The 12,718-nt window shown below is 39.3% G+C and overlaps 2 protein-coding genes across 2 annotated transcripts in view; both read right to left on the bottom strand.

The window, feature by feature from the left end:
* Positions 1-5,610, bottom strand: part of LOC135100007 (sphingomyelin phosphodiesterase-like) — a 36,208-nt gene extending 30,598 nt beyond the window's left edge. Inside the window, exon 1 of the mRNA XM_064002829.1 lies at positions 5,444-5,610. The gene's annotated coding sequence lies outside the window, so the exon portion shown is untranslated. The remainder of the gene's footprint in view (positions 1-5,443) is intronic.
* Positions 5,611-9,519: 3,909 nt separating this feature from the next.
* The window catches only part of LOC135100006 (methionine synthase-like), a 33,982-nt gene continuing 30,783 nt past the window's right edge, over positions 9,520-12,718 (bottom strand). The window contains 5 exon segments of the mRNA XM_064002828.1: positions 9,520-10,269; positions 10,383-10,427; positions 10,429-10,587; positions 10,808-10,976; positions 11,402-11,532. Coding sequence (XP_063858898.1) covers positions 10,177-10,269; positions 10,383-10,427; positions 10,429-10,587; positions 10,808-10,976; positions 11,402-11,532 — 597 coding nt within the window. The 3' untranslated portion in view covers positions 9,520-10,176.

The following is a 12,718-nucleotide window of genomic DNA, read 5'->3' as shown; positions in this document are numbered from 1 at the left end:
AGGGATGTGGCTTTCCATAAGTTTCCACTGTTTAGAAGCTATCCAGCCCACACGAGCGTCTGTGGCAAGAGACTGTCGCGAGCTATCGCTCATCCTCGCCACAGCGTGGCGCGACTTGTGTCGAGGACCCGCGCACACGAACGGCTGTGGCTGAGCGACAGACACATGACGGCTACGGGCAATCATATACCAAACGTTGAGGAGTAAGCACATGTTCCTCTTTACATATCATATATACCAATACCATGGCTACACTCGATATAGATCGATTCATTATTGAAATTGAAGATCGGCCAGCAATATGGGACGTAGGTTGCAATGACTACAGCAATAAAATTGCCAAAGCCAAGGCATGGGAGATGTGCGACATCTTCGTGTCCGGCTACAGAGATGGATTCTCTAAGGAAAAACCGGGACTGCTTCCTTCTCAGAATCCATGCTGGAACTGAGGCCTCGACGGGCACGGATGTGCCACAGTGGCGTGTGCCCATACACACGGGCCACTCTATGGTGTGGCTCAGTCAAGACACAGTCGCTTAAACATGCTTCAGTCACTCGTGTGCTCCCAGCCTAAACTTGACTGATAGATTCTGCTCATGCATGCTGGAAAGGGTAACCGCTGTGATCAAGAAAATTGACGACAGCAACCTCAACATACACAGCAGAAGGTTCTTAATGATATACATGCACAGTACGTGTATAAATGGTGAAATATCTAGGTACAGCTCCATCTTTTGCACATACAAAAATTATGAAAACAATTAGGGCGTTCACAATGGGCTGAGTTGCCGGTGATCGCCGGCTCTTTCAATGTAGAGATCAATCAACTCCCCCAGTTCTCTTGAGAAGCACATTCTAAAACTACCCGTCGTCATACATCTTGATGCACTGTACTTAGACTACAGAACATTGATCCTAAGTGTTTATGCTAACAGTATCCACGGGATCAGGTGATGCACATTCTACAGACTAGTTATTATAAGCAAAATAGTCGTAACTAGGCTCTCATTTTTTTCACATTTATTTCCAGCCTCCTGCTACATATTTAGTTTGGAATATTTTCCACTGGTTTCTACAGGGACTGACATATTATCCGGCAAATCCCCAAGAGTCGAGCAGTGTTATTTGTGCTGACAGGATATTGTAACGTCTGAAATCGCAGAGACGAAATGACTGGCCGATATCAAACACGCCGACTTCTCCAAAACACGCAATAAGCCCGAAGCGGGAGATATGATTTTGCAGTGCTGTTGTAAAACCTAAGTCTATACATGTGTTGTGGTTGATTACATGAACATTTCAGGAAAGAAGAACCAAAGTGTGAAAGGATGGGTTGTATTTCCAAAGAAGAAAGCAGCAACTCTGGGAAGACATTAGGAGAGACGATGTAAACAGACAAGCAGCAACTCAAGGAAGATGGGAGACAGGATGTCAACAATCATCACCAGTCCTGCTAAGATTTAGCATCAAAACATGATTGTTTCTTTCATATGTCCCAGGATTTATATACGGGTATGTTAATTGTATAACTTAAATTAATATAGTAAGATCATATTGAGAAAAAAAAAATAAGTAAAATTCGTCGCAAGGTAATGATACATCCCATACCCGAGATGTATACCCGAGATTACGTAGCTCGTTTTACCATATTTCATGTTCTCTGCTTGATGGAGACTAAAAATGTTCCTAATATGTTATTAGTTGGTTTGATGACATACAAATGACGTAGTGACTTTTTTCCTAGCTGATCGCCTTTTATGTGTAAAATTCAGTCGGCTGGTGAATCTGACAGTTTTTCCAGACCATTAGGGAACGCCCCAAATAACCTGCTAACATTCCCCTCAAGAGCTGTTGCGAAGACAAGACATCACAATTTGCTCCAATGTAGAAGTAAAATAATGAACCAATGATCCCCAATCCCTTTAATCCATTCCTATCAATCATCTCTTACAACAAGCAGGGAATACAGGCATTCTTCCAATTTAGTCATGGAGTTTGTGGCCACCCCACACCTATAACAATAACAGTGATCATGTCCTGATATAGTATTACATAATACCCCACCACCAAGCACTACTGAAAGACACTAGCATTATTTGGTTGGATTAACCATTAACATGTAAATCATATATCATGATATTGTCTGTACTTAAAATATTGCAAATTTATCATACATGACCCCCCCTGCCCCAGCCCCCAAATCTCTCTCTCTCTCTCTCTCTCTCTCTCTCTCTCTGTGTGTGTGTGTGTGTGTGTGTGTGTGTGTGTGTGTGTGTGTGTGCTCTTTTTGAGTAAACTAAAGTAAGTAGGAACTTACGAAAAACAGGGATACCAAAGATTTTTGTATGTAAGATAGCTTCTTTGCCTAGTAAAAATTTCTCAAAATTAAGGGCTCTCCTAAAGTAAATAAAGGATGAAATGCAAAACATGAAAATACTGTTGCTCCACTCCTGCATTTATTCACATTTGGCCTCTATTGTTACAGTGAGGGTGTTGCTAGGTGAGACATTACTGAGGCATGTGGTTACACCTGTTGGCCTCTCCCTCTTGGGCCATGTGCAGTGAGCAAGGTGTGGAAAGGTGCCAGACATACAGGTCATAGGCAGAAGAGAGAGGTGGCAGGCAGGCGACTAAGATGGTCAGTTAGAACTGAGACAAGACTGGTGCCCATAGATCTTGAGGCAACAGCTGGACACCCTAGTGAGCAGACCTGAGGCAAGAACAGACACACATGGTGACCGGAGATTTGGTACTTTGACATATGGCATCCTGTGTGAAGTGCTATGGAGGCCAGAGGGAGCTCCAGCCTGGAGGAAGACCACAGAGGGTAGATGTCATAGCTGGCTGTGGAACATCCCTGCTGCAGGAGGAACAGAGGCTGGTGGAGCCTCTGTGAGGTGTCTGCCTGAGGGCCTGCAGGAAGGACTGCATAAGGAAGATATTCTGTGGCTGTGATTACTGGGTGTTGGTAAGTGCAGCTGAGGAAGACTTCACCACACTCAGCCACAGCTTCTGCGTTGTGCTCAGAGTCATATCTTGTGCTTCTGCGTTGTGCTCAGAGTCATATCTTGTGCTTCTGCCCCATGTTTGCCCTGGTTCTTGTTCTCCAGGGCAACTGCATTGAGGTTTTGTTGTGGTGTGAGGCCTGTGGTGTCCACATCTAACCTTGTGTTGTGCAAGGACATCCAACTGACTGTGCTTGGCTTGTGTATGGACAATGCATGCCATACTTAAGACTCAGTGCTCTGCTGAGTGTGAGTATTTTGTGCCTGTAGTGTCCTGCAAGACACAAGATAACTGTGCCCTGTTCTCAAGTGAGGAAAGATACACCTGTGCTGTGCATTTAATCCTTGCATGGCCTTCTTGCCTCACACTCCATTACTACACTGATCTCTGTGAGTTGTTTCCACCTGCATTGTGGCACCTGGTGATAGAGTGCTGTCCAGATTTCTCTGTGTGAGTTGCTGCCAGCCCAGTTAAGTGTGTTACTAGTGGCTGGTCAGCTGTAGGTGGTGGTGTAAGTCATGGGATGGTGCAACACTATCTTGGTTAGAGACCTTCACCTTCAAGCTACACCATGTCCATTGACTCAGTACAATCCTAAATTGGTCAAGAAAGATGTGATGAATAATACACTTCCTCCCTCCCTTCCCTTAAAGTTTATGTTCATTCATGCTCAGGCTGGTCTTCAGATACAGGTCTCCAACAAACACACAATTTAATGAACCATGGTGTGTGTAAAGAACATTTCTGTTTCAATCCACCATGTCTCACTAAAATGTTTTTTCTTGCTGCTGTGCCCTTGTTAAAGGTATGTCCCATGGAAGGCTCTATATTAAAATGTTATTCTTGTTAATGCAAATTTCAAGGAAGGTTTCATATTAAAATTCAAATAGAATATAATGTTATTTCAATTATAATTTAAATGTTATATGAAATTATAAAACATTTATGCTGCCACGATGAGCCATAAGAAAACAATAATAACACTGGAGATAGAAGCATGTGTAGATCAGGACTGGTGACTTTTATCTAAAATATATTTTCTTAATAAGCATAGACCTTTCTTTTTTTTTTTTTTATACAAGTTGAAATCTAACAATAAATGACAAATCCATTTGCCCATGAGGAATATTCATAACTTATTCCCACTATCATGAAATTCTGGACTGAATCACTCTCTTACCAAGAACTAGGATCAGGGCTATTATTACTTTACTTGTGTAAAATTTTCAAAGATGAATGCAACCTACTAATTAGGGTTACAAAGAACCACAGCCCTCAAATATTTCACTATTTGATATTACGACAGTAATCCTTCAAGAGGGTCCTGGGATTACAACTTCCAAGCTGTGGGCTGTCCTCCATGGGATTCTTACCTGGTGGGCTTCTCAAACCCCAACACAGGAGGGGGTCCACTGAAGCCACACACTGCTGATGCGCTAGTCCAAGTTATTAGTAATGTACAAAACAAATAAGGCACTAAGATTTAATGACTAAAAAGTGCATCATAGCAGCTAAAAGAGATAAGACACTAGAATATCCAGGATCTTCCTATGTAAACTACAGCGACCAGAGAATTTCACAGAAATAAATCAGAATCATATTTTCCATTATTAAGAAAAATATACATGATATAGTTTGGACAAAGAACTTTTATAGAATTAAGACACATTGCTTAAAATACTGTGAAGTGGTGCCCCAGAATTATGAAGGCAAAGGTACCAACCGTAATGTGTTATTACATAAAACTAAATAAATTAATTAATTAAATAAAGAAAAATCACTAAAACCTGCTGAGGTACAACGAAATATATGAGTGGAATGCAGGTCAAACTTTGAGTACCCTTTTTATTTACAGCATTCGATCTTGTACACATGATTTAATGGCGGGAATGTACGTATACAATCATCAGTAACATACATGATAAATGCAAAAAATACTCCTTATTCCAAGGGTAATTCAGATGGCGTAGAAGCAGTTACTTTCCACAAAACAAACATCCCGGGCGTGTAACAAAGTACGGTGTGTGTGTGTGTGTGTGTGTGTGTGGCTCGGTGACATCTCCCTCGTGATGCTATGATGTGCAGGTGTCCAATTAAAAGAAATTATCACAAATATCCAAGAACAAACACTGACAAGAGTTAGTAGCTAATCATAGGAGCGGCACCTGTTACTGCAGTGAGCGGAATGTGGGGTGGTGACTTGTACCTGCTAATCCCTCGTTCCGACCCAGTTACCACCTAGGACATCCCTTCCTACTTCCAACCCATCTTGCACTACTTGTAATAATGAGAGATTTAGAGTTACGAATGCCATGTAGATTATGCCGTGAAATTTGACTTGTATTGTGACTACATGAATTTCCAACACAATTTTTTTCCTAATACAATCTTCCCATTACTCATTATGTGAGGCAGTCATGTGTATATCAATACTTGCCTTGATATTTCGCTCAAGATGCTTGAATTTCTTCACCTTTCCCTTTAATGACAATAGGGGAAAACGGAAACTGACACAAGTTTAAACACAGGGCAAACAAGTACCACAACCACCCACTTGGATATCGGGACCACCACTGGACTGCAGCAGCTGAGCTGAGCAGCCGCTACCGCTAGCCGCTCTACGCAGTGCTGCCACATTTGTAAAACTTATCGTACCTCTGCTTCTGCATTTTTTTTCTTCTTAATACCCCATTAGCTTTTCTGAGTGGATAGACGGATAGATGGATGGATGTATAGATAGATGGATGAGTAGCTAGATGGATGGATGGATGGATGGATGAATGGAGTAGATGAGTGAGTGGATAGATGGATGAAAGATAGATGGATGTATGAATGAATGGATAGATGGACGAATGGATAGATGGAGTGATAAGTGAATAGATGGATATATGGATGGATGTATGAGTGGATGGATGGATGAAAGACTAGATGATGGATAGATGACCAATTGAATGGATGAATGGATACGTATATGGGTGGATAGATTGACAGACGAGTGGATGGATATATGGGTGAATGAGTGTATAGAAGGACAAGTAGATAGATAGATAGATGGATGGATGGATGAGTGGACAAATAGATGTCTGGATAGATGACTGGACGAATGAATGAATGGATAGATGGCTGGATGGATAGATAGATGACTGAATGGATGGATATTATACAGATGGATAGATAGATGGACAAATGTATTATTGGATAGATGGATGGATGGATGGGTGTAGACCATAGAAACATTGCACTAGGTATGCAGTTGGGAGTCTAAATTGACACGCACTTCGTGCCAGCTGACCAGATGTGGTAGGAGGGACAAAGATTCTGTATAACTCACTGTCAGGTCTGACTATGCCACCCTCTACTGGCTGAAGACACTGAAGAGGGGGAGGGGTTGTACGATCCGGACCTGAATTTTATATATATATATATATATATATATATATATATATATATATATATATATATATATATATATATATATATATATATATATATATATATATATATATATATATATATATATATATATATATATATATATATATATATATATATATATATATATATATATATAATTTCCTGCATTTTTCCGCTTATATATATATATATATATATATATATATATATATATATATATATATATATATATATATATATATATATATATATATATATATATATATATAAAATCCCCGTTCGTAATGAGGTCTTCCATCATGAAATTCCACGGTTTCGCCCGCCGCGAAACATGTGTATTTTTTTTTTTTTTCCCATATTTTTATTTATTTATTTATTTTTTTTTTCTGACACCCAGTTTTCTTGTCTTCTATGAAAATCTACGGTTCTCTCGCTGTGTACAACATTAGAGAGAAATTTTAGGTCTAACAATTTTTCTCAAATTTATATACGATTTTTTTTTTTTTTTTTTTTTTTGTAAATCCAGCAAATAATGTATCTGCATCAGATATTTTTACATTAATATTTCATTTATTTCAAACGGTTAAACACTGGTGTTTACTTAGAAATATAGCGAAATATAACTTTTTTTTTCATTCCCTTCCCCCGGTAATTAAGCGTGAAACCATGAATCGCTTTAGGCCTATGTACAAAACCAATCAGAGTAACCAAATGAAACTATGTCTGCTTTTTCAACATATTATGATGTATACATCATGTTAATTTCAAGTCCTTAGCTACAGTAGGTGATTTATAGTCACCCCTCAAACTTTGTGACGTAGTCTCAAAATGGCGAATTTTGGCATATAAAATTATCCCCCCCATTGTTATTCCTGTTACACATATATGGGCTATTGTAGCTTATAAAACTGAGAAGCGAACAAAGTCTGCTGTCGCAATTTTTGTTTGGAGTTGATTTTGATTTTTTGACAAATATTTGAGTTTTTTTTTTCACTTTTCATCAAAAAAAAAAAAAAAAATCATACAAGAAAAAATGATAGCAAACATTGCTCTACTATCTTTCCTGATTATTATTATTTTTTTTTTAAATTAAAGAAATTGATCAATAAATATGGGAGGAGATAGGAGTTGAACATAGGCAATTTAACATGGGATTAGCAATCCAACCCCCCACCCCCTGAAGGAGCTGGTGAGATAGCTGGGGCTGCTGCTGGGCTAGCTAGAGCAATACAATTAACACATTGTGCACTGTGCACAGCAATGTCGATAGCCCAAGCTGCTGCCCCTGTGAACCTGATTTTTCTCACTGTGCCAGGAGGGAGCCTGACCTAATGTGTGTCACTGTCTGAGGATGGCAGGCAGGAGTAAAGAAGCTCGTGAGCAATGGACAAAGGCTCATCAGGAGGACCAGGATCTTGCTCCCATGGCTGAAGGCAGGCAGCAAGAGGCCATACTGGGAAGATTTGTTGCCAGAGAGTCCTACTGTTAAATGCCTTGTGGATCAGTGGGCTCAGGCTGCATGAGGGCATGTTTGCAGCTGTGCTGGGACAAAGCTCACAAGGAGATAAGTCTGTAGTTGACATTAGTGCCATGCTCCCTGAGGACTGAACTGCTGTAAGAGGTACATGCAGGAATCAAGAGTGACCACCAGATCATGTGCTGCCTCTGTTGGCGCTTGTATTGAGTCAGCATGCAATGTGAAGTGGAGTGGTGCAGGAGGTTACCAAGTGTGTGCCATAAAGAAGGGGCCAACCTGCTGGATCCACTTTGCCTCTCCATGTGTACAAGGCTGGGGGCACACCCTGCAAGGCAACTGCACCCTGCAAGGCAACTGGTTAATTTGTGTAGTGATAAACTATTTTACAAAGTGTCTGGAAGCCTATGTGTCCCCCTAATCACAAGGCAAAGAAAATGACTGTGGTGGAGGTGAACCAGTTCTTCACCAGATTCAGCATGGTGGGTGAGTTTGAGTCACAGATGTTTCCAGAATGCTCTGAGTTGTTGGGAATCTACAGGACCCAGACAACACCCCTGAGGCCTCAGAGTGACAGTATGGTTGGGAGGTTTAACCATACTCCTGGTAGGCTAAGTACTATGAAGCCCAGCCAGCAAGATTGAGATGTCTGGCTGCCCTCCCTCCTCATGGCTTATCACTCCCCCAAACAAGAGGCTACAGATTACACTCCAGCCCGCCTGATATTCAGGAGAGAATAACACTTGCTTCCTCCAAGACATCCTCAACAGCAGAGGTTGCAGCTCCCACAGCACCTTGCTGGCACAGATCAGCTTGGTTATCTGCAGGATGCAGGATTATCAGCTGGCTGCAGCCTGATGTACCTGAATAGTGAACCAGCTTCCTCCAGGTGCTGACAAGGTGGAGGCTGCCAAGAAAAGCTGCATGTTGATGAAAATACCTCAGACCCCAAGGTTACCAGTGCCCATGTCAAGATGGAGAAGTGGTACTAGTAGCTGGCCAGTGAGCACATCCTGCACAAACATGGTCTGACCAGGCTCCAGTACCTGGTCCTCAACTGCACCCTCTGCAGCTGATTCATGCCCTGTACCACCATCCTGCCCTCAGCTCCACCCTCTGCACCCACAACATGCCTGACATCAATGCTTGTGTCTCAGAAATTTGCACCATTCCTGAACTGCAGAAGAAAAGGCCTTTATATAACTCAGTAAGTGAAACATCCCAGATAGGAATAACCATATAGTAAGATAATATTCATGAGTAGGTTATGTTGGATGGAATACATTGAGCAACAAAAGACTTTCAATGGTTAGTACTAATCAATATGTTTTCATTTATACCTACAAGGTTTTTTTTTTTTTTTTTACCTTAAGCTTGTCTCCCTTTCTTGTAGTAAAACATTTTCCCTATATTTTTGCCTCAGCTTTATTACTACCTGAAAATTAATAAATAATGATGAATGTCATATAATTTTTGTGGATATAGTAAGTTAAGCTTGTTGTTGCTCTTGAACGTTTACTTTCACTCCTCCCTAGGTGAATAAACTAGGAAGGATTCATCCAAAATCCATAGAAAAAAATTTCTTCTTCACTTGTAAACATGGTAAGGATAGAAACACTGCTCACTCACAGGTTGAAAATTTTAATTTATTTTATCTTTGAATAGGAGCAACCATTTGAGCTTGTTCAATTTGTGAAACAGAGGTTAGTCAGGAGAGACCAAACATTCAGCACACTGTTGTGGCTAGTGAACGTGATGGCACCAAAACTGGGGTGGATAATGACTCTGAGCAACCTGAGATCCTCCAGGTAGCAATTCCATTTTTCAATGTAGGGCCTCCCTAACCAAGCAGCATGAAATTGTAACCCAAAAGAGCAGCAACAACAATGAGAATCACTTCATCATGGAGAAATATTTTGGGTGTTGAATTTTTTCTATCTTAAAAAGTGTCTTAAAAATAAAACCAAGTTTTGTAATAAAAAATAAATAAAATAACAAGTAGGTTGTAGTGGACTACTGAATTAATCATTAACTAGGCAAAAAAATAAGAGCAAATTAGCTGAATAATTAATATCTCTTAAACTAACAGTAGAATCACTGCATTAATTTTAATTAAGCAACTTAAGACTAATGAACTGAGTTAATGAAACTAATGTTTTTCATTAACATGCCTACCACTGCTAAAATACAGTTGAATAATTACCAAGTTGTTTCATATATAAAATCTAATTATTAGATAGAAATTCTTTGATAAACCAATTAAATGCTGCTTAATTTGACATTTACTCCTCTGCTGGATCATATGATAAATTAGTGTTGATCCACTTCTCCACCTGCACGATGTCTGTTTCTCTGCGATTAGCATAGTCCATGACCTGGTAAAAGAAAAAAGATGTAAGTACATATAATATTGACCAAATTGTTCCTGTTTTCAGCATAACTGTTGCATCATTATAATACAATTCAAAGAGATTTAAAAAAAACTAACCTGATCTTTTCCCAGTTTTCCCACAGAGAAGTAATGGCCTGTCTGGGTGAGCAAAATACAAGCCAGAGACAGAAGCAGCTGGAGTCATTGCTAATGCTTCTGTTAAGCCAATACCTGTATGTTCTTTTACCTTCATCAGTTTCCACATTGTCTGTTTTTCCTGGTGATCTGGCTGAATTGGGTAACCTGGGGCAGGCCGTATTCCCTGAGGACACACAATTAAGATTCAAATGTCTTACAACTTGACAGAAAACTTATAATGATATGAAGTTAATGTACATATTACTATAAATTATGAAACAAACAAAACTGTAAACAAAGGATATGATGGGAAACAGGGAAAAATTACACACTAAATACCCATGTGTCTGGATCAATTTGGCTGAGATATAATTCATATGAGTAAATAATACATAAATACTTACCTCATATTTGACTCTGTGCATTTCACTAGCTTGCAGGTCTTCATTATTTGCATAGCCCCATAAATCTTTCCTTACTTTTTCATGTAGCTCTTCAGCAAATGCTTCTGCTAATCTGTCAGCAAGGGCTTTCACCAGGATGACACTATAATCATCATAATCCTGTTGGAATCTGGAGAGAGAGAGAGAGAGAGAGAGAGAGAGAGAGAGAGAGAGAGAGAGAGAGAGAGAGAGAGAGAGAGAGAGAGAGAGAGAGAGAGAGAGAGAGAGAGAGAGAGAGAGAGAGAGAGAGAGAGAGAGAGAGAGAGAGAGAGAGAGAGAGAGAGAGAGAGAGAGAGAGAGAGAGAGAGAGAGAGAGAGAGAGAGAGAGAGAGAGAGAGAGAGAGAGAGAGAGAGAGAGAGAGAGAGAGAGAGAGTTTGTAAGTTTAAGATACAACTTAGCAGTAAATGTTAATCCACTCATATACATAAAGACTGATAGAATTAGAGCCTCAGTACAATTACTTTCAAAAGATTACAGATTATGCTCTACATAATACTAAGCAGCAGAAAGATATTATAATGTTTTCATCAAGAGTTTCTTGGATGATCACTCACTCTGCACACAAAGCATCAACTCCAAAACCAGCAGTGACAGCAAACATGCCTATGTAATCTTGGATGCCACTTTCCCGAGGAGCAATAAAGTCTGAGATGCAGCAAAAGGTGCCTTGTGCCTCTTTCTCTGCCTGTAAATAGATTAAACTGAAGCTGAAATACTATACTTGATGTCATCTTCACCTTAATCAAAGAAATCCTGAGATACAGCAAATGAGTCCTTGTGCCTCCTCTTTTAGAAGTTGATAAAATCAAACTAAAATCTTTGTACATTTTTAGCATACCTCCTTGTTCATAATAATCCTCTGGAAGGTAAAATGGCAGAGTAAGAGTTTATCCCAAGAATATTTGTTCATGACTTATATACTCCACTCTGGTAGTGGGAACTGAATTCAGTCCATCATCGAGCATCTTATCTGGGTACATATATGAAATATTGACAAAACCATACAGCAATTTAGAGATAATTTAATGTTTCAACTTACCTTGGTGTGTGAATGAGCTTAGCTCACTCACACTACTAACTGTGGTTGGTACTAGGAACATAGTATACCACATAATGGTAAGTTGTCTGGTACTGCTGTCATGTATAAAGATTTTTTTTATTGTTTTTGTTGTTATGCTATAAACATCTTCTTTTAATGGTATAAATACATGTCAAAATATTCAGGGATTGATAAGACAATGATGTTAACAAAGATTACCATAAATATCATACAAAGTGGGTATTGGAAGAAAACACTAGTGACTAATATACATAGGTGCCCTTGCTCCAAGAGGCATCTTAACCCATTTCTATGTTCATGTGGTTTGCATCTTTACTACACTTTCTAAAAATGGAACTAACAGGAACCACATAGCAAATATGAGCCATCATTTAAAGCATTTTATCCTGACTAAGTGGGTCCCTACTTCTACAGGTAAGATTTTTTGGTCTAAATGTCAGTCAGTGAATTTTGAAGGGATGAGAAAAAAGGCCAAAATATCTTAAGTATTAGTGAGATTGCGACAGCATGAAAGATATCTTGAAAATAGTATATTTCAACATACAGTGGAAATCAACAAAGCTCTTGGTGTGATATATTTGAGTTTTTTTTTTCGGAAAATGTTTTTTTTTAAACTGACCTATGGTAAAATTATGATCATTAGTAATTCCTTTATAGCTGAAAGCTCACTCAAAGACTGGACATTGTTTATGTATGTAAATCAAATTAATTAATTGTATAAGATCAGTGTTTAATAATGTGATGGATGGTGTAGCTTCACACTTTGCTATCTTCATCTGTTTTTTGTCAAATTGGAGCACTATAGTGCAAG

This window comes from Scylla paramamosain, chromosome 4, assembly GCF_035594125.1.
Source record: "Scylla paramamosain isolate STU-SP2022 chromosome 4, ASM3559412v1, whole genome shotgun sequence".
Taxonomy (NCBI): domain Eukaryota; kingdom Metazoa; phylum Arthropoda; class Malacostraca; order Decapoda; family Portunidae; genus Scylla; species Scylla paramamosain.
The sequence above is the reverse complement of the archived record's forward strand: the minus strand, read 5'-3'. Positions and strand labels throughout refer to the sequence as shown.